The 27,848-nt window shown below is 50.2% G+C and overlaps 18 protein-coding genes across 18 annotated transcripts; 8 read left to right on the forward strand and 10 right to left on the reverse strand.

The window, feature by feature from the left end:
* Window positions 1–295: 295 nt before the first annotated feature.
* On the reverse strand, window positions 296–569 carry B9G98_04609 (hypothetical protein; the record flags this gene model as incomplete). Its single annotated transcript, XM_024811166.1, has 2 exons — window positions 296–504; window positions 542–569. 2 exons carry the CDS (start codon window positions 567–569, stop codon window positions 296–298), a joined length of 237 nt encoding a protein of 78 aa, XP_024666934.1.
* A 1,569-nt stretch (window positions 570–2,138) lies between these two features.
* B9G98_04610 (ATP-dependent RNA helicase DED1) lies at window positions 2,139–4,013 on the reverse strand (the record flags this gene model as incomplete). The annotated part of the gene is made up of 1 exon (XM_024811167.1): window positions 2,139–4,013. One exon carries the CDS (start codon window positions 4,011–4,013, stop codon window positions 2,139–2,141), a length of 1,875 nt encoding a protein of 624 aa, XP_024666935.1.
* A 317-nt stretch (window positions 4,014–4,330) lies between these two features.
* Window positions 4,331–5,899, reverse strand: B9G98_04611 (Guanosine-diphosphatase; the record flags this gene model as incomplete). The annotated part of the gene is made up of 1 exon (XM_024811168.1): window positions 4,331–5,899. The coding sequence occupies one exon, from the start codon at window positions 5,897–5,899 to the stop codon at window positions 4,331–4,333; it is 1,569 nt and encodes a 522-aa protein (XP_024666936.1).
* A 208-nt stretch (window positions 5,900–6,107) lies between these two features.
* B9G98_04612 (Karyogamy protein KAR4) lies at window positions 6,108–7,013 on the forward strand (the record flags this gene model as incomplete). Its single annotated transcript, XM_024811169.1, has 1 exon — window positions 6,108–7,013. The coding sequence occupies one exon, from the start codon at window positions 6,108–6,110 to the stop codon at window positions 7,011–7,013; it is 906 nt and encodes a 301-aa protein (XP_024666937.1).
* A 76-nt stretch (window positions 7,014–7,089) lies between these two features.
* On the reverse strand, window positions 7,090–8,427 carry B9G98_04613 (hypothetical protein; the record flags this gene model as incomplete). The annotated part of the gene is made up of 1 exon (XM_024811170.1): window positions 7,090–8,427. The coding sequence occupies one exon, from the start codon at window positions 8,425–8,427 to the stop codon at window positions 7,090–7,092; it is 1,338 nt and encodes a 445-aa protein (XP_024666938.1).
* Window positions 8,428–8,795: 368 nt separating this feature from the next.
* Window positions 8,796–10,298, reverse strand: B9G98_04614 (Sphingolipid C9-methyltransferase 2; the record flags this gene model as incomplete). The annotated part of the gene is made up of 1 exon (XM_024811171.1): window positions 8,796–10,298. The coding sequence occupies one exon, from the start codon at window positions 10,296–10,298 to the stop codon at window positions 8,796–8,798; it is 1,503 nt and encodes a 500-aa protein (XP_024666939.1).
* A 172-nt stretch (window positions 10,299–10,470) lies between these two features.
* B9G98_04615 (hypothetical protein) lies at window positions 10,471–11,778 on the reverse strand (the record flags this gene model as incomplete). Its single annotated transcript, XM_024811172.1, has 1 exon — window positions 10,471–11,778. The coding sequence occupies one exon, from the start codon at window positions 11,776–11,778 to the stop codon at window positions 10,471–10,473; it is 1,308 nt and encodes a 435-aa protein (XP_024666940.1).
* A 948-nt stretch (window positions 11,779–12,726) lies between these two features.
* B9G98_04616 (Protein bem46) lies at window positions 12,727–13,590 on the reverse strand (the record flags this gene model as incomplete). Its single annotated transcript, XM_024811173.1, has 1 exon — window positions 12,727–13,590. The coding sequence occupies one exon, from the start codon at window positions 13,588–13,590 to the stop codon at window positions 12,727–12,729; it is 864 nt and encodes a 287-aa protein (XP_024666941.1).
* A 157-nt stretch (window positions 13,591–13,747) lies between these two features.
* On the forward strand, window positions 13,748–15,145 carry B9G98_04617 (ATP-dependent RNA helicase DBP5; the record flags this gene model as incomplete). The annotated part of the gene is made up of 1 exon (XM_024811174.1): window positions 13,748–15,145. The coding sequence occupies one exon, from the start codon at window positions 13,748–13,750 to the stop codon at window positions 15,143–15,145; it is 1,398 nt and encodes a 465-aa protein (XP_024666942.1).
* An 8-nt stretch (window positions 15,146–15,153) lies between these two features.
* B9G98_04618 (hypothetical protein) lies at window positions 15,154–15,531 on the reverse strand (the record flags this gene model as incomplete). The annotated part of the gene is made up of 1 exon (XM_024811175.1): window positions 15,154–15,531. One exon carries the CDS (start codon window positions 15,529–15,531, stop codon window positions 15,154–15,156), a length of 378 nt encoding a protein of 125 aa, XP_024666943.1.
* A 180-nt stretch (window positions 15,532–15,711) lies between these two features.
* On the forward strand, window positions 15,712–17,187 carry B9G98_04619 (Phenylalanine--tRNA ligase alpha subunit; the record flags this gene model as incomplete). Its single annotated transcript, XM_024811176.1, has 1 exon — window positions 15,712–17,187. One exon carries the CDS (start codon window positions 15,712–15,714, stop codon window positions 17,185–17,187), a length of 1,476 nt encoding a protein of 491 aa, XP_024666944.1.
* A 1,072-nt stretch (window positions 17,188–18,259) lies between these two features.
* On the forward strand, window positions 18,260–19,516 carry B9G98_04620 (Guanine nucleotide-binding protein alpha-1 subunit; the record flags this gene model as incomplete). The annotated part of the gene is made up of 1 exon (XM_024811177.1): window positions 18,260–19,516. One exon carries the CDS (start codon window positions 18,260–18,262, stop codon window positions 19,514–19,516), a length of 1,257 nt encoding a protein of 418 aa, XP_024666945.1.
* A 474-nt stretch (window positions 19,517–19,990) lies between these two features.
* On the forward strand, window positions 19,991–20,385 carry B9G98_04621 (hypothetical protein; the record flags this gene model as incomplete). Its single annotated transcript, XM_024811178.1, has 2 exons — window positions 19,991–20,043; window positions 20,076–20,385. The coding sequence occupies 2 exons, from the start codon at window positions 19,991–19,993 to the stop codon at window positions 20,383–20,385; spliced, it is 363 nt and encodes a 120-aa protein (XP_024666946.1).
* A 705-nt stretch (window positions 20,386–21,090) lies between these two features.
* B9G98_04622 (Malate dehydrogenase, mitochondrial) lies at window positions 21,091–22,104 on the forward strand (the record flags this gene model as incomplete). The annotated part of the gene is made up of 1 exon (XM_024811179.1): window positions 21,091–22,104. One exon carries the CDS (start codon window positions 21,091–21,093, stop codon window positions 22,102–22,104), a length of 1,014 nt encoding a protein of 337 aa, XP_024666947.1.
* A 2,133-nt stretch (window positions 22,105–24,237) lies between these two features.
* Window positions 24,238–25,443, forward strand: B9G98_04623 (C2H2 type master regulator of conidiophore development brlA; the record flags this gene model as incomplete). The annotated part of the gene is made up of 1 exon (XM_024811180.1): window positions 24,238–25,443. The coding sequence occupies one exon, from the start codon at window positions 24,238–24,240 to the stop codon at window positions 25,441–25,443; it is 1,206 nt and encodes a 401-aa protein (XP_024666948.1).
* An 88-nt stretch (window positions 25,444–25,531) lies between these two features.
* Window positions 25,532–26,017, reverse strand: B9G98_04624 (Golgi apparatus membrane protein TVP18; the record flags this gene model as incomplete). The annotated part of the gene is made up of 1 exon (XM_024811181.1): window positions 25,532–26,017. One exon carries the CDS (start codon window positions 26,015–26,017, stop codon window positions 25,532–25,534), a length of 486 nt encoding a protein of 161 aa, XP_024666949.1.
* Window positions 26,018–26,226: 209 nt separating this feature from the next.
* Window positions 26,227–26,526, reverse strand: B9G98_04625 (hypothetical protein; the record flags this gene model as incomplete). The annotated part of the gene is made up of 1 exon (XM_024811182.1): window positions 26,227–26,526. One exon carries the CDS (start codon window positions 26,524–26,526, stop codon window positions 26,227–26,229), a length of 300 nt encoding a protein of 99 aa, XP_024666950.1.
* Window positions 26,527–26,761: 235 nt separating this feature from the next.
* On the forward strand, window positions 26,762–27,847 carry B9G98_04626 (Calcium/calmodulin-dependent protein kinase; the record flags this gene model as incomplete). Its single annotated transcript, XM_024811183.1, has 1 exon — window positions 26,762–27,847. The coding sequence occupies one exon, from the start codon at window positions 26,762–26,764 to the stop codon at window positions 27,845–27,847; it is 1,086 nt and encodes a 361-aa protein (XP_024666951.1).
* Window position 27,848: the final 1 nt, after the last annotated feature.

Below are 27,848 nucleotides of genomic sequence, written 5' to 3' on the forward strand. Positions count from 1 at the left end.
AGAAAATTTTTTCCTGCTTGGTCACGTGACTGTTGACATTGACTGCATTTGCCCTTAACCCAAAAATGATAACCATGATAAGGCTTTGAAGGTTTGAAGGTTTGAATGCTCAACAAAGGCTAAACGCCCGTCGCCTGCAAAAGGCATTTTGGATTTCAGTTATCAAGCGAACGTTTCATTATGCGCTAGAGAAAAAAATCTATAATATTAGTTTAAATTACTGTTCAGCCACTGTACGGGGATTTTATTAGCCTGTCAAGATGCATAGACAAGCATAAAGAGTAATTCAAGAAATTTACAGGAGCATAGCAGCGCCGGCAATGACGGCAGCGGCACCAGCGGCCATGTTGGCGGCACCGTTAGAGGGTGAGCCAGTGCCAGTGGAGGTACCGTTGTGGGTACCGTTGTGAGTGCTGGTACTGTTGGTGGTGTTCTGTGCGGCGGCGGCGGTGGCGATGAGGGTAAGAGCGACAATAGAGAACTGCATTGTTGGATAGCTATGTGCTGCGTGATGCCAGCCTTTATATACGCAGCGGTAGACCCAATAACTTTCCCAAATAGGGCTGCATATGCATCGTGGCCATGCATGAAGCAGTCGCCCTGCACACCGCGTAGTTTCAAGGGATAATGCGTTTGATGCTATCAGCGACGCGTCGCCAGCGGTTAAGATTCTTCGGAAATTAGGCTATTCAGGTGGCATGTATGAGCAAAGTTACAAAATATTTTTGTACCGTCTAAAGTATGTGCCGGCCTTTTGGGTTGAGTGGTCCAGGTAGGCTGGCTTTTCTGATCAATTCGGGCGCGGGTTTGGCAGGCGCCTATGCCTGGTGAGTTTTCAGGACCCGCCACACCTTTGCTTACTAATTGACTTTCCTTCATGTGATGATTCGATTAAGCATGATTCGCGATCATTTCCTTAGCTCCCAAGAAACCTTATCTTCACCATGCGATAAACCGATTGTATAAATTCATTTCAAGTCGCGCCACATGTTTTTAATGACTGTCAGATGTGTTAGATCATCCTTTCGCATGAGAAAATCAACGCGTATCACTATGTAGTCACCTATTATGCCGGCAGCACGTTGAAATGCATGATATGCAGTGCTATTTTTGGAGTAAAATTTTTCTTCAAGGATCGTGACGTGCCGTCAATCGAGTCTGGCAGTGAAACTCTGGGTCTATTGGAAGTTAGAGCTTCATTTTTGTTAGTAAACGTGTCGCATTAGAAATAAACAACAATTACTGAAAAGCCGCTGAGTGTGTTTTGGCTATTCCCCTCACGGTGTGCCGTTTTCCTAGCCAAACTAGGCAACCTAGGTCAGCCCGCTCATCGCATTGAACTGCATCCATAGCGCAGCTCAACTAAGGGAAAATCCCACCACTTTTGCTGATGACTCAGCTGTATCCGCCTTGCTACCCCGTTTCGTCCCCCCTAATTGGCCGGTTTACGGTGCGAAATACCTGTCCAGCCTGCGGCGTCAAATGGAACATTCCAGCTCAGCCTTCTGAGAGGAATGTCTGAAATGGCTATTTGGCGCTTTTTAATTATATCAAAAACTATCCACGCCTCCGCATAGGTTGTATGTAGTCTGACATCGTGATCACGAGCTGTCCGATCAGCCTTAACGCCCAACAACCCTCAATCAACAGTGCGTTAGGACTTAGTCGCTCAAGCCTACGAGTCCGACGCATTTTGTCTTACCCCTACCCTACCGTAGAGTTCTGTCATTTCTCAGTTGCATAGCGAGCAGAGCGAGGTTTTGCAAAGAGCTTGTTGAACAAACAAAAATAACAGATATAGGTTTTTCTATTGAAACTAAACCGGTAGGCGTCCACATGCAAATTGTGTCCGAAAATAAATAAGTCCCCCCTATGGTGTGGGGTTTTTATTAGGCGCGCAAATTAGCGCATTTTCCGAAAAAAAGAAAGGAATATAAAGATCAAGAAGGACAAGACCAAAGACAAAACAAAAAAAGAAATATATGCGGGGTCTCCTTCTTATAAAACGGATGGAATGAAGCGATAACAAAAAAACTCTCCATTCCTATTTTTCAGTAAAATGAGTCCCATAAAACTCCTTTCAAATGTAGGCACGTGAGACGCGAATGAAACGTTTAAAAGTGCGAAAGATAAGATTCTTACCAGCCACCACCGTAGCCGCCGCTGCCATAGCCTCCGCCATAGCCGCCGCCGTAACCACCGCCGTAGCCTCCGCTGCCGCCGCCGCTGCCGCTGCCGCCGCTGTAGCCTCCGCCATAGCCACGAGAACCGCCGTTAGAGCTGCCGCCGTCACGGCGCCAATCACGATTAGCACCGCCACGACCACCACGGCCACGACCGCCGCCGCCGCCGCCGCCCCGACCGAACGAGGACTCGCGGGCAACTGCCTCGAGGAAGGGAGGCACCTCCTGATTAGCCTCCTTGAGGATATCAATAAGCTCCCGGGCAACACCCTTGTTCTTGCGGTTGAAGAAGGCAGTGGCAATACCGGTGTTACCGGCACGGCCAGTACGACCAATGCGGTGGACGTAGTCATCGATATCATTGGGCATATCGTAGTTGATAACCAAGGTAACGTTGGGGATATCCAAACCACGAGAGGCAACAGCAGTAGCAACCATAATGGGGGTACGGCCACTGCGGAAGTTCTCGAGGGCCCGCTCACGCTGCTGCTGGTCACGGTCACCGTGAATAGCAGTAGCAGCGATGTTCTGCTTGAGCAAGAAGTCACACAAGCTATCGGCCATCCGACGGGTCTCAACAAACACAAGGATCAGACCAGTGTCGGCAGAGGGCAGCAGATCAAGCAGGTAAGACTTCTTATCCTCATCCTCGACGTACTCGATACGCTGAGTAATATTCTCGCTGGTGGAACCAACCCGGCCAACCGATAAGAAAATGTAACTCTTGAGGAAATCACCAGCGAGCATCTGAATTTCGCGAGGGAAGGTAGCCGAGAACATCAGTGTCTGGCGCTCTTCAACACCAGGCATGTCCTCGCCCTCGACAATACGGCGGATTTGGGGCTCGAAACCCATATCAAGCATACGATCAGCCTCGTCCAGGACAAGGTATCTGATGTTGGACAACGAGATGGAACCACGCTCAAGCAGATCAACCAAACGACCAGGGGTGGCCATCAGTAGATCGCAGCCCTGGTTGATCTCTTGCAACTGCGAACGAATATCGGCACCACCGTACACGACGCAGGGACGGACCCAGGAGCGGTAAGCAAACTTCTTTGCCTCCTCGAAAATCTGCATAACAAGCTCACGGGTGGGAGCAAGTACAAGGGCCTGGGGGTATGCTTTGGGACGACCCATGCCAGCGCCAGGGTGGTCAGCAGGAGTGGAAGGTCCGGCCAAGAACATCTCGGACAAAATGGGGAACAAGAAACCACCAGTCTTACCGGAACCAGTCTGAGCACAAGCCATGAGATCACGCTTGGCAGCAACAATAGGAATCGAATACTTTTGGACCGGCGTGGGCTTTGTGTAACGCGCAAGCTCAATGTTGGTGAGCAGGTGCTTCTCGAGAGGAGGTGCCTCAAACGAGGAAACAGGTTCGGGAACCTCATCACCCGTGGCATTTACGGGAATATCATCGTAGTTGTCAAAGTTGATACCAGTGGACTGGAAAGCAGAGTCGTCTGCTGTTCCGAACAGGTCCAGCTCCAACCGCTGGTTGGCCCGGCCAGGAACGTGCTGGCCCTCAACAAACCGGCCTGCAGCAGCAGTGTGAGGGTCACGACGACCGTAACCACCTCCACTGCCACCAAAGCTGCGGGAGCCACCGCCGTAATCCCGGCGGCGGTATGAGTCGTATCCGCCACCAAAGCCCCCCTGGCGACGAGGCTCGTGCTCGCGGTAACCATAATTCCGCTGAGCAGGAGGGGGTGGCGGGTTCGAAGGGACGTTCGAGCCGCTGTTAACACGGTGGGGAGGAACGTAGGTCCGCTTAACGGGCTGGTCACCCACCGACAAGTTGTTCATTTCCGACGAAAGGTCAGTCATTGTTAGTATAATGGAAGAAAAAAAAATTTCATCCGCAGCTTACTTATCTGCTTGGGACTTGGCGAGAAGCCCTCGCCCTTGCATCATTGAAATATTCCGAATGACTGTAGAAAAGCCTCGTAGAACGGTGCAGACGACGCTTTGCCAATTTTTTTCTTCAACACCGTCTCGTATATACTTAATGAGATGCTAAAGGAGTAGCTATGAGCCTGCCCCCAATGCCCCTTACGAGGCACTAATGACTCTCGTAAGCAGCCCGCAGCGATTTAATATTAATATAATTGTATGTCCTTTTGTTGGTGGGGAACGAGAGTTGCTCATCCGGCAGTTTCCCGGCATTTCCAGTCGACTCCGTCCAGTAAGGGCAATGATGCACCTAGGCACCACCCAAGCTCGTTACCGTTGATCTTTTTTGCAATCTTTACCTCGCGGGAGCCATGCAAGTCATAGCCGGTGCGCAGAAGGGTAAGCATATAGCTTAAATCGAGACACCAGTCTGGATGCTCTTTGATGGCATCAACGGCCCCGCGAATAGCTGTAAATGACGAGTAAGCATCGGGGCCTTTGCAAACCTTATTTTGCAAATCCCGCAGCTCATCGAGGGTAAACACCGACGGCATACCCAGCGGGAAAGTACGATCGTAGAAAAATGAAAACACATACATTTCGCTAGTTGAAGGGAATGCTTCAAAGAGTGGGGGCTGGTGTACACCATCAAATGCGCAGGGTGGGTTGGCACAGACGGCGTCCTTGGCGAGAATCTTTTCGGCCAGTGCCCGGCATTGCAGAGGGGACGGCTCACTGCTGCCTTTGAACAGCACCTTTTTGGTGGTTTTCACGGGGCCATCAAGACTAGCCGTACCATCCGGGACCTCAACCTCAAAGGATTTGGACGATCCAGGAGGTAAGCAAGGGTGGACAAGCGACTCAGGGAGCTGGGATCCGTTGATCTGGGACTCGGTGGCCAAACTGTTGATCTTGGACCTTGCCTCATTAAGACCGTAGCCCAAATAAGAGTGCTGATACAAAACAAAGTCTCTTCCGCCAAAGGACAGCTCGAACCGATGATCGCCAGCTGTGAGCTGTTTGGAGGCATCTTTCCATTTGGGCTCGAACACAATTTGAGTAGAACCACCACCCAAATCAAACACAGCAACAGTAGGTGTATCTTCTTTGGTTCCAATGTTTCCTAACAGGTAGTTAGCAGTGACCCAAGCATAAACACCTTCCTCCTCACCAGGCATGATTGTGACACCATTTTTAACGACAGGGAACGGATAGTTGTCTTCCAAATGTTTCTTGACAGCACCCAAAATAATTTCCGACTTTTTGTCACCCAATTTGCGCAAGCCCGCAGTGGCTTTGACGGCAATAGGGGAGCAGCCCTGTTGGTTTTCGGGAATACTGTCCAGAGCCACTTTGAGGAGAACATCGAGCGACTTTGCCGCAGCAACAGGATCATCTGCATAGCTCGAGAGGCCTCCGTCGATCATCTTGAACTCCTCACCCATCAGGCGAGGCATAGCCTGACAGTTATTGAAACGGTACACGTGAACACGTGAGCCAGAAGAACCAGCGTCGATCATAACCACGTACTGCTCAACAGGTGTTTTGCCATCATAGGATTTTGTACATTCAAAGGAGCTGGTATCAGCCACCGCTCCGGGTTTAACGGCTTCCTTTCCAGAAGGGACGACCTGATGGCCGTTATCCGGGTTCAAGGAATAGTGCCACACAAACAGGAACCCCATGAGGCACCCGACCGCTACTGCGGCCGTCAAGAAACGTCCGGAACGAAACATTCGAGCTAGTCGTCTCGATCGCTGCTTCAAGTGTGCGTTGTCGTGATCGCTAAGAGGAAGAACGCTGCTACGCGGTTTCCACATTAGTAACTTTTTTGGGCGGAGGTTTCCAGCTTTTAAGGGCAGTTCGGCAAATATAGATTTTATTGAAACTTTCTTAATTTTTTTTATCATTACATCAAAAAACCGTTCCCGGTGGTGGTCTGTGCCTGTTTCATAGTTATCATGCAGGAACCACCCAAGGTGGTTCGATGAAGTCTATATAGCCAGCAAGTGAATGTAAAACACCAGGATGCTGGAGCCTGTCAAAGTCTCCTCCGATACGTTCAAAAAGATCCAGAGGCAGCCCAACTTTGGAAATGATTACAATCTGTACTACTTGTTGACCGGGGAGTTCCCCCAGAACCACGTTCTGAACATCGAGGAACCGTTTGCCGGCTATCCGAAACTTAAAAAACTGCACGAGCTGAAAGCCAAGCACAACTTGCACCATGCTCATCCGGCCATGGGGGAGCAGTGTACCATGAAGAATCTTCCCGACAAGCTCAAATCTTGGGCGAGTGATAATATGCATTTCGACGTTGTGATGGTCCACGGATGCATATCACCGACCCCGTCCCTCGCTGCTCTGAAATCAATTCCTGTGGCGGAAATAACTCCCCGTCCGAGTTTGGTTTTTCTTTGGGTTCCGACCAGTCGCTTAGACGACGGTCGAAAGGCTCTGGAACATTGGGGGTTCAGACGCAGTGAAGATATTGTCTACTTTGTATCTTCAGAAGACTCAATTCATATGCCACCTCCAAACCCGAACCAGTTGTTGAAGTCGACGACTTGGCACTGCCTTATGGGACTGAAAGGAACACTCCGCCGAAGCACTGATTCGAACCTGATCAACTGCAATGTCGATATCGACAGCATAATTGAGAGGCCCAACCAACGACCCAATGTGGTCCCTGAGGATATTTACGAACTCATTGAAAACTTTAGTTTGATGGCCCGCCGCGTGCACATTCTCCCTACACCTAGCCCGTTACACCTACCGGTTAGGTTGAGGCCTGGCTGGCTAATTGTGAGTCCAGACAGCCTGATTTCGAATGTTGATGCAGAATACTTCCGTGGCAACCCACGGGTACCCGTCGACCCCGAAATTGATATGCTTCGGCCCAAAACTCCGCCCAACGGAAATATGAGTAAATGAGAAATGATTAGGATATGGATGTGAGAATAAGAAATAGAGATAAGAATAAAAAATAAAGGGAATAATGCGAAAATAATCAAGCCTCCTCATCGTCCTCATCGTAAGATGTCAAGCCTAGGGCCACCGTGGAAGCCAAAGAAGCATGCACACGTACTGCTGGTGAGCATTTCACAGTATGAGGCATATCTAAAATTTCTCTGTCAGAGAACGTACCTTTTTCAAAACGGGCGCCGGCTTGTGCCAATTCCTCGTCAGTGCCTAGCCCAAAACAACCCGAGTGGGCCGAGTCACAACCCCACGTTTTCATTTCGCCTTCAGATGTGAGGGCAACAGAGTGGCCAAACCCCAAAGCAACATCAACCACATTGTGCAAATCAGGAACAATACGCATTCCGATTTCTCCAAAAATATTGCCGTCCACCAAGTTGATCTCCAAGGCCCTCCCATTATCTGTCAGGGCAACAAAGCGGTTGCACTCGGCAAAAACTTTAACAAATCGAGTTTTCGGGCCGGCCACCCGGTCATAGAATGGGAATTGAGTGGTCACAATGCCCTGAAGAGACTCTATATGGCTGTGGTTCAAATCTTCAAAAGGAATTGAAGAGACAAAAAGCTCGCCCGCCCGGTCGACGTGAACGATGAACTGACTTGACGCAAACGTGCGCTTCGATCCGACCCCCATTGCTAAATCAACAATCTCCTCCATTCCAGATCCGCCAGTTTTGGGAACAACTGCGCACTTGACATCCGATCCACTTTTGTTGCTCAGAACTGAAGTGAGCACAAGGCCCACCTGCGGGGAATAAAACAATTTCAGGGTTGTCAGTGCGCACATAGCAACCATATTTGGTGAGACTTTATAAGGCATATTGAAACTGGAACTGCTTCCATCAACGCACGACCACAGATGCCACCTCCCCTTGAAATCGCAAGCCATAATCTCAAAGTAACTGCAATGCATAGAAACGAACTTGGATACTCCCTGACTAGTCAACTGAGTAGCTGGTTTCGCAGGCGAGCCATCACTTTTGCTGGGGAAACTCACTTGCCACAATTCATTTGCAGAGTCCTGAACAACAACGAACCCAGGCGTAAACACAACGTCTTTGACGGGATGATCTACGCCTCTAAGAAGAGTGGGCCGCGACGCCACGCCTTCTCCGTCGCCGTCGTTTGCATAAATACCCCAAAAAAAGACTTTTGCAGCACGGCGCCGTATATAGAGCTCGCTCCAGAGTGTAGAATCCTCATAAGGCGTAGGGCCAAAGTCCCGGAAGTAAAGCTGTTTCCAAACATTGGAGGCGAGAACCAAATTGTTCAGCTCACGGCAGGTAGCTCGTAGCGCAAGTAGCTCCTCGGGCTCCAACAGTGGCAAAAGAGATATCTCAAGAATATTCTTGCCGAGAATGAGCATGTCTGCTGAATGGGTCGTGCTGATCTAAGCTTCGAGTATATATATGCAGTGCATGCATGCTAGCACATATGGCAACTCTCGAAAAGGAGGTATCGCGGGGTCAAACACCCGGCTAAATTGTAGTCCAGTATATACCCCGCGTTAGTGCATACAGCACCGTACCGGATTCTAGACACTACTCGATTTTGATTTACGTGCATCACCCGGCAATTGAGGCGTTGCGCATAGACGGCTTGGCCACGAGGCTTTTTTTTTTCCCTCGCCGAGCCTGTCACGGGACTACAGGTAAACGTAATCACGCCTCGGTTCTGCGGCTATCGAAGCACTTCAAGAGAGGTCATTTGATTTCGAATACAGAAAATGCTTATTTAGAAGTCCTCTTTGAGCCATTTGTTGCCGTTAGCAGGCTTGGGAACCTGCAGATTGAACTGGCGGGGGATGAACTCTGCACGGTGCGTGCTGTTGAGATTCTTGCGCATAACAATCTGGAAAGCAGTGGAAGAGCCCTCGCGAGCTACAATTGTCGACGAAGCAAGGAAAAATTCCCAAATGCGGAACCACTTGAGACCGTACTTGTTGATGACGCTGTCCTTGTTGCCCAGCCAGTTGCGATACCATCTCCAGATGGTAGCAGAGTAGTGGATACCAATCGTATCAACAGAAGTGATTTCGAACCCAGTAGCCTCCAGCTTATCAATGGTCCAGCCCAATGGAGTAGAGGCATCAGCACCGGGGAAAATGTACTTGTTCATGAAGAGACCCCAAATGAGGTCCTCGAACTGCCAGGACTTGCGCAGACCAGCGTACTGCATGAAGAAAACACCATCGTCGTCAAGCATATCGTAGACCTGCTGCAAGAAGCTGTTGAACTTACGGACACCCACGTGCTCGGACATCTCCAAGCAGGTGATGCAGTTGTATTTGCCCTCGGGAACGGGAGCATCGCGATAATCCATGCAAAGTATCTTAGATTGGCTGGTGGGGATGCCGTCCTTAGCCAAATTGGCATTACCCCACGCAGCTTGGTTGCGGCCAAGAGTAACACCGGTAACGTGGGCTCCATACTGGGAGGACAGGAAGCGAGCCAGAGTACCCCAGCCGCAGCCGAGATCAAGAACGCGATCGCCCTTCTTGACGCCAATCTTCTCAGCAACAACACGCAATTTGTTGTCCTGGAGTTCCTCGAGAGTCTCCTCGCGCGTGATGTCGCTAACAATGCCGGAAGTATAGATCATGCGGGGGCCAAGGAACCACTCGTAAAAGTCGTCACCACGGTCGTAGTGCTCGCGGACCTGCTCCTCGTCCTGCGATCGGGAATGCATAATGACCTCAGGGATCATACCAAAAAGGAAGAACTTGTACAAGCCAAGTGTGAAGCGGAAACTAGCCCAGTCGTGACGCATCTCAAGAACGTCGAGAGCGTCACCCTTGAAAGAGACCTTATTCTCAAAGTACAACTCGTAAAAAGTCTCATAAGGGATCTTGTTGTTTCCTCTGTACTTCTGGGCCAACTCTGGATCGTGGAACTCCAGGTAGTGCTCAACACCCTTTCCAGGGAGCTTGCATTTTTCATTGATGCGAGGCAGATAGGTCGAAGTAATGGACCAGTATGCCATCAAAATGGGAATAGCAAAGAGAGCAGCCAGAATAACAAACGTCACAAAACCGCCGCCAATTTTTCTCTTGAAGTAATACGGAATCCCCAAAAGTAATCCAATCAAAATGGTGTTGGAGAATCCCCGTGCACCGGCACCCTCAGCAATCAACACACCATTCTTGATGGTGGGGATATTCGTAGTACGAATACCAGTTTCAGTGCTCGGCTCCGGCTGCGGCTTCGCAGGTGGAGTGGCTTTGAACTCAATAGACATTGGTATTACAAAGAGTAACGTTACGCGGCGATACTAAACTTAATGTGACACGTACTTTGCTATTTGCCCTAACCCATATTGGATCCCTAGATCGTTCAGGCCGAAAGCTCGATACGACCTGGGTAGACAAAGAAGCTCTTAATTTATCGGTATCTTATAATAATAAAAACATTCAGCGTCTGTGGCTTCGGCGCTGCTCGGTAACCCATTTATCAATACTCCGCATCTGCTGGTCGTGGAGCTGTAAATATCGGTAGCGGCACGATATACCCTTAATGTTCTTCTCTTCAAATCGTTCAGCAATAACGTCCCACATCGCTCTTTCGTGTTGGTTCACAAGTGACACCAGCCGCATGTCGTACTCGCTGTTCCAGTCATTGAATTGGCGAGCCAACATCGAGCTATAATGCACTTGAAGCGACCGTGATCCTCGCACCGGGAGCAAGGAAGCAATGTGGGCCCAGCTCATACCTTCTTCTCGGAGCCTGAGCATAACATACTCTTCCTCCATAGAGAAACGAGGACGCTTGAAGCTCTCGATCGAAGTGGTGTCTACTGTCTCTCCTCGTTTGATAGGGCCTTTGTTTCTGGGGGCACCAGGACTCTTCTCAATTATGAAATCCTCCTCAACAGGACTTGTGTCACTAGATCGTGGAGGTGTTGTCATTTGTGTTCCGGGTGAGGAAGGCCTAAGACCAGACGAACGGGGTACTGCCCGCTTCCTAGGTTTCGCAATAGGCTTTCGAATCCGCCCGTGCTGAGTTTGAGCATATTGAGATGCAAGAGAGCTGCTCTTCACACTGCCAAACTTGTCGTCGCTGTGCAATGGCGGCTGGCCATCTTGTGACACAGGTTCTGGTGCACGCCAGCCCCACCCCTGATGATACCCCCATCCTGGCTGGCCCTCACCCTCGGAAATGGATAGTTCACAAGCTCGCTCTTGTAACTCATTTGCATTATAATAGCCCTGTTGAAAGCCAGGTTGATAAGAAGAAGGTAACACATTTGAGCCCTCAAACTGCTGGGCTCCATAGTCCTCGCTTGGGTAGCTCTTCACATCAACACAGTAGCAACAAGTACAGTAGCTATCGTGCGGCCAGTATCCCTGGTCATCAGTAGTGTACCTTGCTGTGCTGGCTGATGGAGCTTTGCGACAGAGCTCCCACGGAGACAACATAGGCGGGGGCTGCCATGGCTGGCTCTGCTCAGGACCAGCTTCAGACTTGACGTCGCCACATGTACGGGGCTCCAATCTTGGAGATGTTGACGCAAGATGCTGAGTTTGAACTCTATTTCCTTGTCTTGGTACGGCGTCAGCTTGCAAGTTGCTGTAAACTGACTCTGGCGTTGCGCCTCCTCTTGCTGGTCCTCGAGTCGCAGCAGGCGGGCCCTGTCTGGAGTAAGTCACCATTGAGCCATGGATTGCAGCTTGATCTATCGGTTCCTGAGTCTGAAACACGTCAGGTTTCGTTTGGCTCATATTCAGTTGAGGTGATTTTTTCTGCACCACTTGTGAAACTGTAAAGTTTTAGTATTTCCCGAGCTGTGGTTCAGCGATGCGGTTTTTACATGCATTGCGAGGTATGCAGGGCTCTGTACAAACTAAACGCCACTGCTGGGTGTGACTTCCATTAAGCTTGCAGAACTTCGGGTTTTTCAACCCCGAACTTTTCTCAACGGTTCGACACCCTGTGCCTACGATCTGTTAGTGGGCCCTTTGATGGTATCGATCGTAGTTCAAAAACGATTCCCGGATCTCTCAAATCGCCTAACCGAATCTATTTTCTTCATGCATATGCTGTACATTGCCGACTTGGTTATCTGTCTCAAACATGCAGATCGTAAAGGTTTCAGCTGTCGCAGGCCTCTATGATGTCGGGCACGTAGCTCACAGTCGGTCAAAAGTAAATTGAAACACGAGATTATGGATTACACAGAGTGATACTCTTAGACTATTTTGGCCAAGTGTTTCGTTGTTTTCAAGAAAAGTAGGGGAAGAGCATGCCTAGGGTTCTCGATGCAGGGTGAGGTCACAATCAGACCAGGATCAGTTACTTTAGGTAGTCTAGTAGAAAGATCTCTTGATATTTTGCAACTTGTGACAGGAAACCTCTCCTCAACAACCCCTAGTAATGGCCTTCTAGGCGATATGTGATTCTAAACATTAGTTCTCTTACGTATCAATTTAATCTGTATAGAAAGAATTGCTTTGAGATATGATCAAGCTGCATATCTTAATTCTTTTGCTGCAATTACGTGTGGTGAAAAGGGTGTCGGAACGGGCCATGACTCAACGAGACATTGTTTCAAACAAAATGTCTTACAGTCCTGTTTACACGACATGACAGGGGGAATTAAGCTCGGTTCATGCCTTGCGAGTGATTCCATATGCAGCATGTCTCAGTTCGTCAAGGTGAGACAATAGAGGTCAAACATTTACGGGTGCAATCTTGCGCAACAGGAACTCGTGCATATCCTGCCAGTAGCCAGGCTGCATAGGAGTATCATTGTGGGTGCCCTTTGGATAAATCTTCTGTAGTTTATACTTTGACGGGCAAAGGTCGAATAGCTCTTCGAAATGTGAGGGCGGGATGAGCTCGTCTTTGCCGCCTCCAAGCCATAGAGAAGGGATGTCTGGCTTCAACAGCTTGATCCGCTCGGCGGAATCCCACCGCTCAGTTACCATCCATGAAAACGGCCGAGCAATTGGGATCACAATCGGGATAAGTTTGCACACGCTCAAGAATGTGTTCTCCAAAACGATGCCTTTGATGATATCAGAAGCACCGGGGAGCGTGGCCAGATACGTTGCGACAGCGCCACCAAGACTTCGACCGTACAAGACAATAGATGTAGTACTCAAGTCGTGGTTCGTCTTGATGTAGCTAAGGAGGGCCTGGGCGTCCTTCTGTAATCCTTTCTCACTGGGCGAACCAGTGGACTTACCGTACCCGCGGTAACTGACTGTCATAACATTGTAACCCATTTGGTCGTAAAAGATCTTGGCCAGGGGTAGGTAGTGGCCCATGTTGCCTGCGTTGGGTCCCAAAAGAACGATGGTTTTCGGGCTCTTTGGACCTCGAACCATCACATAGGCGTGTAATCTTTCGCCATCAATAGTATCAATCTTGACATCCTCGTATGGAATGTTGTACATGGTCGGTGTATCGACTTCCGTGCGGCTTCCCTCAGGGAAATTAGACGGGTATATCAAGTACTTTTGTACCTTCTCAATTGTGAACTTGAGCGCTAACACAGCAAGCCCGACGTATATCACCCAATTAGTCTGCATCTCGGAATTCGCCTTCTTCGATAACTGACCCAGTTGCTCTAGTGTCAATTGCCCTAGTCCAGGGTTAAAACAGAGACGTTGATGAGGTGGGGGTGGGGTTGGTGGCTCAAAAGGCTATTTATGTCAGCCAGCTGGAAAAAACGCTCCAAAATTTGTAATGTCGACAAACACGCCGACCAGCGCAGCCAATGCGCTTTCTGACTTGAAGCTGGAAGGCCGTAAAGATAAGGAGGACGCTGCCAAGAAAGAGGGCTCTGCCGAGACTGAAGGGGATGTCACGAAGTCCGAACAAAACCTTATTCAAAACGATTATGAAGTGCAAGTGAAGCTGGCGGATCTGCAGGCAGACCCAAATTCTCCGCTTTATAGTGCTAAATCTTTCGAGGAGCTTGGTCTGAGCGACGAGCTGCTGAAGGGACTGTACGCTATGAAGTTCGCCAAGCCGTCGAAGATCCAGGAGCGTGCCTTGCCTCTGTTGCTTCATAACCCGCCCAAGAATCTGATCGGACAGTCTCAGAGCGGTACAGGCAAGACGGCAGCTTTTGCATTGACCATGCTGTCCCGGGTCATTCCCTCAATCCCCACCTGCCAGGCGTTGTGTCTTGAACCAAGTCGTGAGCTGGCTCGCCAAACTATGGAGGTCATTCGCAAAATGTCCAAGTACACAAACATAACTTCGCAGGTTGTGGTTCCGGGTTCAACTGAAAAGGGTGCCAATGTGGTTGCTCAGGTTGTGGTTGCTACTCCGGGCTCTCTTCTTGAGGCAATTCGTCGTAAACAGCTCGACGTGTCCAAACTCCAGGTGTTTGTTCTTGACGAGGCCGACAATATGCTCGACCAGACCGGCATGGGATCGCAGTGTGTTCGAGTGAAAAAGGCCGTCCCCTCGACGACCCAGCTCGTGTTGTTTTCTGCTACTTTCCCTGACGAGGTGTACAAGTATGCCCAGACGTTTGTGCCCAACGCTAACGAGATCCGGCTGCAAACTGTCGAACTGAATGTCGATGCGATCAAACAATTTTACATGGACTGTGACGACGAAATGGCCAAGTTGACTGCTCTCAAAAATCTCTATGGCTTGTTGACAGTGTCCTCGTCGATGATTTTCACTCGAACTAAGAAAACTGCCGACTGGCTCTACAAACAGCTCACCGCCGATGGCCACACGGTATCTGTGCTTCACTCTGATTTGACCAGCGAGGAACGTGATCGTTTGATCGACGATTTCCGTGAGTTCAAGACCCGTGTCTTGATCACAACTAACGTGCTTGCCCGTGGTATAGATATTCCCACCGTCTCTATGGTTGTCAACTACGACCTACCGGTCGACAAGGATGGCAAAGCTGACCCAGCTGCTTATCTCCATCGTATTGGCCGCACCGGCCGGTTCGGTCGCACGGGTGTGTCCATTTCGTTTGTGCATGATCAGGAAAGCTACAAGGTTCTTAACGACATCACAAGTTATTATGGGGAGGGTATCAAAATGACCCATCTTGATATCAAGGATGGAGATTGGGAAAAAGTCGAAAAGATCCTTAAAAAGGCTATGAAATAAGTTATAGTTTAGTCCATAATTGGCGCTCCACTGCCGAGCTGTTTACGGAATATCTCGTCAAGAAGGCGCTCTTTGGCAATCCACTCGGCTTTGTACTGCTCCTGCAGATCGTCGTTCTGCTTTTTCAGAAATTCACCGATCTGCTCAGCCTGGGCCAGCCGTTCTTCGAGCTCAGCAGTCGTCATGTTCACGTCCATCGCAGGTGTCGGGTTGCTCTCCCAGAACTGTGTCAATGAGGGCACCTCTGGTGCGGCAACCCTCACCGGTTCCGGCAGCTCAGGAATCCGCGCCACACTCTTGGTCCGGCGCTCCTCCTCGTCGCTCGACGACATATCGGTTGAGACATCGCTCATGATTGTCAGCTGGGAGAGCCCGGACCAGTCCATTCAAGACGGTTGTCCCGGTACAAACGGGGTTTTTATCCGGATTTCAAGAAGGTTGTTTTACTTATATACTTGGTATAGTCTACATATTTTGGTCATACTGCCCCCTTGGCCATATTGAAGTCATCTTTCTCCCCCAGACTCCTAATTTTCACAGCCGCGGTGAATTTTGCTGATTCAGTCATGCTGGCCCATCGAATTTTGGCGGCTTTGGACAAAGGTCCTATTGCCAACACCAGTGAAGCGTTCCCTAATGAGGACCCTGCTGCTATTCAAGCTGCTGTGTTGTCGCTTTCAGATAAGAATATGATCACTAGCAAGACTATCGAGCGAGAGGTTTGGACACCTACAGCGGAGGCTACTGATATTCTGCAAAACGGTTCTCACGAGAAACGGCTGTACGACGAAGTCGTGAAATCCATCGAGGGCCTCAAAATTTCGGACGTTGCCAAGATTTTGGGCCCGGCAGGTAAAATGGGCCAACAGCGGGCTTTCAAAAACGGCTGGGTGAAAAACGACGGTGACAAGCTTGTAAAGGTCGTTGACAGCGTCGAGGGTGATCCGACCAGAGAACTGCTGGAAAAGGTTGTCAAGGATCCCTCTTCTGTCCCAGCGAAGGAGCTCCAGGAGCTCAAAAAGCGGAAGCTCATCAACAAGTCCAAGCAGATTTGGTACGAGCTGGGTAAAGGCCCCGAGTTTGCCCTCGAAATTCAAAAACTCGAAACAGACCTCACCATGGATATGCTTCAGTCAGGCGAGTGGTCGAAAGCCAAGTTCAAGGGCTATAATTTCCAGGCCCAAGGTGCCGATCAGGGCGCAGGTGCTCTTCATCCTTTGAACAAGGTTCGCGAAGAGTTCCGGTCTATCTTTTTCAATATGGGCTTCGAGGAGATGCCCACTGATAATTATGTCGACACTGGTTTCTGGAATTTCGATGCGCTTTTCGTCCCCCAGCAGCATCCTGCCCGTGACCTGCAGGACACCTTCTATATTAAGGATCCCGCCGAGGGAAAAGACCCGGAGGACAAGGTTCATTACGAGCATGTTCGCAACGTTCATCAGAACGGAGAGTTTGGTTCTATCGGCTATCGCTACCCTTGGAAAGAGAGCGAAGCCCGCCGTCTTGTGTTGCGAACCCATACCACTGCTGTTTCAGCGTCGATTCTCCATGACCGCGTTGCACCAAACCCCCGCCCGGCACGTTATTTCAGTATTGATCGGGTGTTCCGCAACGAAGCGGTGGATGCGACCCACTTGGCCGAGTTCCACCAGATTGAAGGTGTCATCGTAGACTACAATTTGACACTAGGTGATCTCATTGGATTCATGCAGGAATTCTTCTCCAAGATGGGTGTGCATGAGCTGCGCTTCAAGCCCGCCTACAACCCATACACCGAACCGTCCCTAGAGATCTTTGCATTCCACAAGCAGCTGGACAAGTGGGTCGAGATCGGAAACTCTGGGCTGTTCCGTCCTGAGATGCTGGAATCGATGGGCTTGCCCAAAGACATGCGGGTTATTGGTTTCGGCCTGTCCCTGGAGCGGCCCACGATGATCAAGTATCATGTTGCCAACATCCGCGAGCTTCTGGGCCATAAGGTCAGCCTCGATTTCATCAAATCAAACCCGGCGGTCCGGTTTGACGAGAACCTAGTTTAGAATGAATAAATCTCTACTTTGTTACAGCCCCGCTTTTCTCGCCCTGCGGTATCCCTTACCAAGGTTTATAATTCACCTGCGCATCTGCACGGCAATCGACAGACAAGTGCAGTGTGCATGCGTCTTTAAAACGGGCAAGTCATTCGTTCCCTGCGGACCTGGGGGGCGTGTCATGCTGATGTTAGGGTTAGATTGGAGCAGGTTTATATTGGACGCGAGACTTGGCAATCAGCTTGCTACCCCTCACAAAGAACATCTTTTTCGAACTGGATTTTCTGTGAATCTGACCCATGACTGACGTTTGTACTCTTATTCTGGCGGTTCTTCTACCCCCTGTTGCTGTCTTCCTTGAGGAGGGCTGCGGCACCCAGCTTCTGTTGAATGTGATTCTCTGCTGCTTCGCCTGGTTCCCTGGCATCATCCACGCCCTGTGGGTCTGTAGCAAGCACTCGTGAGCTGTATAGCTCCACGGGCTGGAGTTCAGTGGTTCGCCGCTGGCTTCTGCCCCATTGGGACGCTCTTGTGCGGACGCCTTGCTCTGCAAAGCTTGCCCACTTTTGTTGTTTCAGCTTGCAGCGATCCCGCAACGTGTACTGTTAAGACAGCTTTGTTGTTGACTCAGTCTGTCTTGGGGAGCAATCTTTGCTGTTTTGTGCTGTTTCCTGATCGTCAGTGTGAGTGCCGTGCGAGTTAGCATTTCCGCTACATAGATGTCTAATCCCTCTAGAAAACAGTTATTTCTTTCGAGTAATTCTAGTTAATTGCTACTACTTGTACTTGTATGCTAATTTTCGGTTGGTTTTCCATTCGATTTGTTCTACGGTCTTCTGGGCGATTGATCTGGTAACCTACGCATCTAACTTAGACTGCGCAACGGTGCAAATAATATCAAGGAGGAGGGGGCAGACGACTTTGCCAAAATAACAACAAAAGTAGACAAACACACAAACTATCAACTAATACGATAGCAAGCTTGATGTATACCAATAGACAGCTCCGGACGTCGACGCTAAAGCCAATATGCATACGGACATACATGCATATATCCACCGAACGAACTTGACTACCTACCATGCTGTGCTTTCGAAGAGCAGATATTGTTGAGAACGAGAAGCTAGTCACACCGACGAGACGGTCGAAGCAGTCGATCTTACACCGACTGGATGCAGAGGTAAACCGCGAGCTGACGGCTGCTCACAACCAGGACGTCAAGCGGGCACTATTTCTGGGAACAGGCGAGTCGGGCAAATCGACCGTATTCAAGCAGATGCGAATTAACCACGGCGACCACTTTACACAGTTTGAAAAGGTCCAGTTCTCCAAGTTGATCTGGGCAGACACCCTCCGCTCTATGCGGGGGCTGGTTTATCTTGCCGAAACGAGAAACTTGAAGGTTCCAGCTAAACTCCACGACTCATACCAGACATTGCTGGGACTAGATGTTACAAGAGGGGTAATTGTACAATCAGAGACCGACCCTGATGCAAGAAGGTTCCTGGAGCAGCACGTGCCGCCCTCGCCTGGAGGCAAGCCTGATCCCCTGTCGCCATCCATGTCGACGATTTCCGAAGAAGATATGCGGCCCCGATGCACACACCCCAAGTATATGAAGGCCACGCGTGAGCAAATTGCCCAAGCAGTGTACCTATTGTGGACAGAATGGCCAGAACTTCGAGAGTTGTCAATGCCGGCTATTTTAGAGTCCAACGGCCCGTACTTTTTTGCCAAAATACTCGAATACAGCAGACCCGACTACCAGGCCTCAGCGGCAGACATTGTAAACGCCCGGCTCAAAACTACCGGCATTGTCGAAACCACGTTTGACATCCGGGGAAGTAAGCTGGCGGTTATCGACGTAGGAGGCCAACGAATTGAGAGAACCAAATGGGTGCACTGCTTTGACGACGTCACATGTGTGCTTTTTGTAGTGGCGGTTTCCGAGTTCGACCTGACCCTCCGCGAAGATGACCAGGTGAACCGGCTCGAAGAATCCCTGGAGGTGTTTGACCAGTGTGTCAATTCCAAATGGCTGCACGACAAGCCCGTGACACTATTCCTGAACAAGATGGACATTCTCGAGTCCAAACTGGCCTACTGCTCATTCAAAAAGCATCACCCCAATTTCCAGGGAGACGAGCAAAACCCCGAACAGGTCGTGGACTACATTGAAGGCCTATTTCGTGCCCGCATGAAGTCACAAGGTGCAGCCTACCGTGGACTGTACACTCATCGCACGTGCGCGACTGATATCAAGTCCATGAAATTTGTTGTCGAGGCGGTAACAGATATGGTATTTGTGAAGAACATGCAATGGGCCGGGCTAGTATAATAACACTGCAGATTAAATAAAGCTACTACAATCGAATGAACCCACGAGCAAGAACGCCCTTCCAATTGGCAAACTCTGAGCATTATCTCTAGTTGGTCATGCTACTTCCCCACCATGCCTTAATCTCCGCAGCCCACATGCGGTCAGGTACAGCCGAGGTGACGGGTACCCTTTGCGGTCTTTTTTTTTATTATTATTTCAACTAAATAGAACGCAGGGGGATAGCGGGTGCATCTATTAACCGACCGCAACCAATGGACAACGCTTTGGTAGCGAAAACACATTATTCACTAGATAGCCTCACCTGATTGCTTGCATGTGCGGTGGGGTGGCTCCGCAGATCATCGGGCCCGGATTCCTAGGTTACGACCTGCAGTGGGTAGGTAAGGCGATTTCTTGGTGCGAATGCGGTTATACATATGCATCAGCCATTAGGGCAAGGGCTCAACCGAGAAAGAAATTCCATAAAAGATCATGAGGGGTAGACGAAAACGAACATCACCTTATCTCAACCACTCGTTCTCTCAGTGGCCCAGAAAAGTTGAAGACACGTTCTCAGTGATCATATTTGGATCCTTTCAGCTGAGCTCTGCTCGTATCCACGTTTTATTTATTTTATCATGATCATTTCAGACTACGGTGAATCGGTGAGAACCGTGCCCGGGGCCCCCAAAGTGCTAGTTTCCACAACGCCGTCGTCCTGTCCCACTGTTTCTCAGGACGGTACCACGTGCCACACTCCTAACGCGGACACGGTGGTATCTCAGAAATCTCACGAGTTCATGTCCACCACCGAGCTTCTCCAGAAAGCGATCTGGAAAGCGGAGGTCGCTGTGCTCATGCGAGACATTTCTGAAATGTCCTGTTGAGCAAAAGGGCCTACAGTGAACCTCAACGAACCCTAAATGACCAAAACGAACCTTTCAAACCCAAAAATATTTGCACGTGCACTGATCACCTAAAACCCTCGGCTCCTGAACTAATCACGCCTATTCTGCGCTCTGCATTCAAGTCGGGGAACATTAAAAAAGCTAACACTCTATATTCACAAAACATAACCATACTCCTATTCACACCTTGGCCTCAGCCTGTTTGCCCCTTCGCCGAAGAAAATAGACCACACCTGCAGGCACGCCTGATATTCCGCTGAGGCTTTTTCAACATGTAACTGGGGTACAGCAGCGGGTGTCATGGAAACGGGCTAGACCCCGTGGGGTTTTTGATAACCTGAAAAGAGGCCTAAATAGTGGGAACAAAGGAGAATTAAACGAAACGGTGAAATTAATTAATTTCAAATGCGGTATTCGACAGCACGAGAGCGGCTTCCATGGCCAATCCACGACGCAATGCGCCCGGCCCGTCAACCAGCCGCCAAACGCCTCGAAGGCCGATCAAAAACTAACAATTAACTCTCTACATCACCCGCGGGCCCAATCACCTCCGATCCCGCTAGGCTCGATTGCCGGCTGAAAACCGCAGCCCCTAACCCTGACCGTTACCCGCCTGTGCTCGGTGAATGGTTGGTTATTAAACTATTGTCCCGACGTTGTCAATTCACACCTCTATTTTTCATAATGTTGTCTCGCACTGCCCGTTTCTCTGCCACTCGTGCTTTCTCTTCTTCGGCTGCCTCTGCCTACAAGGTTGCTGTCCTTGGTGCCGCCGGCGGTATTGGCCAGCCTCTGTCATTGCTCCTCAAAGAGAACACTGACGTCACCGAGCTCTCCCTCTACGATCTCCGCGGCACTCCCGGTGTCGCTGCCGACATCTCCCACGTCAACACCAAGTCTGTTGTCAAGGGCTACACCCCCGAGCAGGGCGGGATCGATGCCGCTCTTGAGAACGCCGATGTCGTTGTCATTCCCGCTGGTGTCCCCCGCAAGCCCGGCATGACTCGTGACGATCTTTTCAACACTAACGCCTCCATCGTCCGCGACCTCGCCAAGGCTGTTGGCAAGAACTGCCCCAAGGCTCTTGTTGCCATCATCGCCAACCCCGTCAACTCCACCGTCCCCATCGTTGCTGAGGTCTTCAAGAACCAGGGTGTCTACGACCCCAAGCGTGTCTTTGGTGTCACTACCCTCGACGTTGTCCGGGCTTCTCGCTTCCTTGCTGAGGTCGCTGGCACCAACCCCGCCGACGAGAAGGTCACCGTTGTTGGTGGTCACTCCGGTCACACCATTGTTCCTTTGCTTTCTCAGTCTAACCACCCCGACTTGTCTGCCGACAAGTACGAGGCTCTTGTCCACCGCATTCAGTTCGGTGGTGACGAGGTCGTCAAGGCCAAGGACGGTGCCGGCTCTGCCACTCTTTCCATGGCCTTTGCTGGTGCCCGCTTTACCAGCTCCTTGCTCAAGGGCCTCAAGGGCGAGAAGGTCACCGAGCCTACTTTCGTCGAGTCTCCTCTCTTCAAGGACGAGGGCATTGCCTTCTGGTCCTCTCCCGTCACTCTTGGTCCCAACGGTGTCGAGAAGATCCACGACAACGGCAAGCTGAGCGCCAAGGAGGAGGAGCTCATCGCTACCGCCAAGGCCGATCTCGTCAAGAACATCAAGAAGGGTGTTGACTTCGTTGCCCAGAACCCTTAGATTTCTGGCACAGTATATAGAATATAGTGACAGGCTTAGCTTGAATACTATCGCTCGGCTATATTGACCCGTGAAGTTGGTTTATGATTTTTGGTTCTTGATTCTTGTTTCAATTGTCAATATTGTTAGTATCGCATCTTATGCACACTTTTTCACCCCGTTTCACATTTGCTCCGAAACGCCCATTTCCTGCCGTTATCCTTTTGGATAGTGATCATCCGAATCGAGCAACTATGTTCATCAATACAGCATATTGCAGTTGCCTCGCGTGAAGGCCGATACACACTGACATATTAATCAACCAGTCGCGCGGGTGAGCGAGCGGGGCTGGCAGGCGTTGCGGGGAGGTAATCATCGTGTACATACTTTCAACAATCTATTGCACAACACTCTAGATAAGAAAGAACCTTATGGTTAGATAACTGTATGCACGAGTAAGTCAATGCCCAAGTGCCGGTTGACCCAACGTGTATGGTGCCACTCACAAACCGGAGATCGATAATCAGGCTCAAGCCTCATGCATGTAATGCATGATACTGCAGTAACGACATTGCATTGGTGAAACGTCTGAAAAGTAGAGGTTTCGCTGGGGCAGAGTATATATTTTGATAACCTATACATACCGAGTCTAAAAACCTCGACGTTTAGCGGCGGTCTCGGTTGAAACAGGAAAAGAGACACCCCCGGGCACGTGTCCCAGGGCCGCTTATTTCAGCAGTCACCACCTTAAACACGACTCAGATGCGTACCGGGCCAGCCCTCGTCAGGGTGGGGGTTAGCGGTGCTAATAATATGCGTTTTTTTTTTCCGAAAAGCCAGCACAATATGCTCCTAAAAACCGAATTAACAGGGTTTGGAGCCACTCTCTGGATACCAGCATCACCGGTAGGCATCGAAGTAGATGTATTTAGCAAGCGTGATCACCGCACAATCACGCGGCGACCGCATGCACCTTTTCGGTGGTTCAACATATTTTGAGCAGAAATAGCCTGTGGGAAAGGACATGAAAAAAATTATTTTCGGTCAAGCTCCTAGCCAGGTCCAACCCCACCAATGTGCAATCTATTGGTATGAAGAACAATAGCTGCTACACAAGCAAGCTCATCGAATATACAATTATAGCCGTGCCATCTGATTATAGCCATCAATCGGGCTTAAACTGTGTCACGTGCGAACCCACATGATTGTGCAGCACCATGAACGAACCAGCGTGGGATATAGGCCATGGTCTAGATGAGTCGATAAGTTGATGTAGAAAGCTAGTAAGGATACTGGAGTTTGGATACAAATGACCAGTCTCAGATGCTGCAAATGTAAGACACACAAGAAACGCTCCATTATCACAACCACTCAGCGTTTCACCGGCATCAGTCCATCTCACCTCGCTAAATGACTAACCCGTTTCGTAGGTAACAAATGAGAGATTGCTGCGATAAATCATCGAGTGATGCACAGTAGGTCCCCGCATCTGAAATCGCACTGTTGGTTTCAGTGGGTATTTCCGTGAAACAATACTCAAGCGTTTTGGCCCCCAAACTCGTGCCCTAGTAGATAATTCCATAGCGTAACTTTGCCTGTGGATTCTCGGAGCCAACCCGACCGCCCAGCGTGGTGAAACTGAGCCACCACGAGAGGGTAAGTCGCTTAGCAATCCGGACTTTTCAGCGGTTGTTCTGCTTACAGGACGCGATTCCGACGCGTCAGGATGCGAACCCGCTATCGTCTGCGCGACCGGGCCTAACCCAAGTTGCTAGGGGCATATATAAGATCTCACAAGAAGCCGGTGAAAGGATTTCCACCACGATTGTTGCCTAAAGTCAACTAAACCAAGCTAATTCAGGGCCTGGATTCACTACAAGCAGTTTATCCTGTCATCTATTTATTCTAGCTGAGGTTTGTTTCTTGATTCAAACAGATCCTCGCCTGTTCGCACCAAAAAACCTGCGCTTCTGAACACTATCCAGAGTTTCTTTCATTGTCAATACTTGACTGTATTATTGCAGAGTGGTCTCTTCACACTACGCGGAACTAACCATACGTCAAACTTTCGCCGTATCGTTCACTATTTTCAACCCCTCTCTTTGGACACTCACACAAAACCATCGCTTTTGATACCTTATTACACAAAAAGCAATGGAGACACTTTCTATGCCCTCATTCCACACTGCAATGAACCGACGGGCTTTTTCGCTGCCTACAAGTGATGAATACCTGCCTTCCGACCTCGCCGACACCGAGTGGCACGCCGGCCATTCGCTCGAGCTCGACTTTGATCGTCGCGGCGTAGACCACGGCTTGCTAGGCAGCCATCAGACGTTTGACTTTGGTCATTTTGGCCAAGAGTCGTTGAGCGGCGAGGGCTCGCACCATGAGCCGCTGCGCCTCTCTTCGCACCCAAACTTGCCTTCTCCTAGAGAAAGCCCCGCTGAAGATACCCTCATTGAAGACTCGACGACAATGCCTGCCACACACGCCTTTACGAAGACGCTGGACGTCGCTACTTCGCCGCTTAAGCGATCTTACACAGTTGCGGATATTAACAACATGCACACTCCCCTGCGTAAACATCGTTACAATGACAACGACCTGGGTCTGGTTACCCCACTGTCTGCTACTTCTCGCGTTCCTGCGCCCTGGGGCTCAAAGCACGACTTTATGAGTCCCTTGTCCACCCCTCTGACTACCCCCCTTGCGACGCCATTGGCCACTCCTCTTCCTCTGAGTGAGTCGGATGGCGTTAACCCGTTTTATATTCCGCCTCAATGTATGCGACAGTCATCGGCGAGCTTTAGTCGTCCTCGCCGGGAAAGCAGCTTTGGCGTTGCCCCTCGCTCGGTTTCTGCGTCTGCTTTGAACTCGTATGCGTCTACTAGCAATGACACTGGTGCTGTTGGTGCTGCCGCTGCCGCTGCAGCCGCTGCTGCTGCTGCCGCCGCCGCCTCAGTTGGTTCAATGACCCCTGTCATCCACAGCCGCCAGGGCTCTCCTTTCAGCGATTGCGACCCCCTGGAACCATTGGGCGGCCACAGCCGATGTGATTCTCTTAGTAACATCGAGGTTAACGATCTCAGCGAGGAAAAACCCGACAAACCTTTCGGGTGCACACAATGTAACAAGAGCTTCCGCCGAATGGAGCACCTGCGACGACACCTCAAGATCCACACCAAGGAACGGCCATTTGCCTGCGAGGTTTCTGGCTGCGGCCGTAAATTTTCCCGCTCCGATAATCTCAAGGCCCACCTCAAGACTCACGCCAAACGCACAGGTCGGAACGTGTATGTGGAGGGCCTCGAGGAGGTGATGAACATCTCCATCAAGCGCCGTCGAACAATTATGTGAGTTAGCTGCGTTTTTTACACAAACATTCGTTATTTATCAACAGTAAAAGCTATTTTTCTCGACAATCTTCTGTCATAATAATACCGCCCTAGGGGAGCATTTCGCGAACTACGCCGTCGCCGCCGAGAGTAGCTGAGGTCATGAACTCCTGCTTGGAGATGTAGGCCATTAAATAGGAAAAAGCGGTGACGGTGTAAACAGCAGCACAAGCAATCAGTGAAGTAGCTTGAACGCCGATGCCTCCCCATTGGATCGCCGCGCAGATTGCATAGAATCCAGCACGAGGCAAGTTCTGGTGGAAAAACTTCATGAATGCTGCGAAACGTTCAGTAATAGGGCAAATGCGAAGCAGGAACGGAACCTCCAGGAACAAAATCAACAGTCCCTGGACAAGCGCGATTATAGAGAAGATAATAATAAGCCCCAGGTGCAGGAGATTGATGACCCCAAACACAATACTGAGAATGAAGCTCGCTACACCAAGCCATTGGCCGTATACGCTCCAGTTGCGGCTTTTGAGATCTGTCAAAAACCCGCTGGTTATGCCACGCCAAACAATTTTCGCGGCCTCCATGACAAAGCAGTAGGGTGGATGGTCCGACGGTGATATTTACGAGCGACAAATAGTAATAATAATTAAAATATTTAAATAGATCGCCGTTGGTCAGTAACTTTTTGTTTTTTCTTTCATTACGATTCAGGTAATGTAGATAAGATTGTTAAACATCATTCCGGTGGCGTGAAAGAGGGACGGAGAGAGGGTGCGCACGGACGGGCGCGGGTTTAGTTCAAGTCTTTGGCATTGACGTTCCTGGTCTCGCCAAATTCCTTGACAGAGTTGGGGTCCTGGACTAATTGGATGCCGGGGCCACTCGCGGCAATCTTTGCCTTTTCGTCTAGCTCTTTGTTCTCGTGAAGTCTTGCATTCAGAGCCTTGGCATCGACGTTACGGACCTCGGAGAACTCTTTGATATTCTTGGCGTCCGCGGGGATATGGAGCCCAGGTGCGCCGAGCTGAGCGTCCTGCGTTTGCTGGTGCAGGGTCTCATCCTTGGGCATGACGGTGGGCTTGTATTCAGACATGAGTGGCAATATAGAGTGATAAAAGGTGGAGAGGCAAACGGTTTTTTAAAGGGGGGGGTGGGCCGGTTACCTAATCGTTCTGCCGCCGCCGCCGCCGCCTCCGCCTTCGCGCAAGAATTGGTTACAGAGATGACAACCCTAACCCACACTCTACAGCGCTTGCAGGAAAGGGACCTATAGAACGAGGCTTGGTCGTTTGGATAGTTAACATCTTGACCATACATTCCCACAATTCATGACATTATCAAGTCTACTCAACAAAGTCGCAAGCAGGCCAGCGTCGTACCATAAAAAGGCGAATTACGAGTTCGGCGACGCCATGGGGGCCGGCGCCTTTGGCGTCGTTCGCAGGGCCCGCAATATCAAGACAAACGAAGATGTCGCCATCAAAGTGATTCTTCGCAGCAGAGTCAAAGGAAAGGAGGATGAGATCATGAGCGAGCTGGAGCTGCTCAAGCAATTGCACCACCCCCACATCGTCACTCTCAAGGACTACTTTGAGTCTAGAGACAAGATCTATATTGTGACGCAATTATGCACGGGCGGCGAGCTGTTTGACAGAATCTGCGAGCAGGGTAGCTTTACTGAAAAGGCTGCGGCAAAGATGTTCAGAGAGATCGCCGATGCCGTCCAATACTTGCACCACTCTAACATCGTTCACCGCGATATCAAACCGGAAAATCTCTTGTTTGAATCCAAAGACCCTGAATCTGAGCTGGTTTTATGTGACTTTGGCATCGCTAGGCCCCTCCACGAACCCGATGAGCTCATTACCTCTTCGGCTGGGTCTCTCGGCTACGCTGCGCCGGAGATCTTCAGCTCATACGGCCACGGCAAGCCGTGCGATGTATGGAGTTTGGGCGTGGTTCTGTTTACGATTCTCAGTGGCTACTCCCCATTCCAAGCAGAAACCCCGCAAGACTTTATGAGCGAAGTGCACCCTGGATTCACAGTTAAATTTCACACTCGGTACTGGAAGGACGTCAGCGATGACGCCAAAGACCTGATTCGCCAAATGCTGCAGTTCCGACCCGAGAAAAGACCAACAATTGATGAGGTTCTACAACATAAGTGGGTTACTGGCGCATCCAGCGAGCTCAATCTGTTGCCAGGCATCAAACCTGGCCTCAGCAGCCGGGCCAGATGGAGGCTCGCGTTTGAGCGGGTCCGCCTAGCCAAGAGAATCCGCGATCTCGGACTCGAGGACAGTGATGATGAAAGGCCCAAACCAATGCTCAAGTTCCATGAAGTGGTCCTGGCCGCGCAGCGAAATAAGGATCTGTTGACCGAAGAGTCCAAAGAACAGTCAACAGATGCATAGT

The sequence above is a fragment of the Wickerhamiella sorbophila genome (genome assembly GCF_002251995.1).
Source record: "Wickerhamiella sorbophila strain DS02 chromosome Unknown contig2, whole genome shotgun sequence".
Taxonomy (NCBI): Eukaryota; Fungi; Ascomycota; class Dipodascomycetes; order Dipodascales; family Trichomonascaceae; genus Wickerhamiella; species Wickerhamiella sorbophila.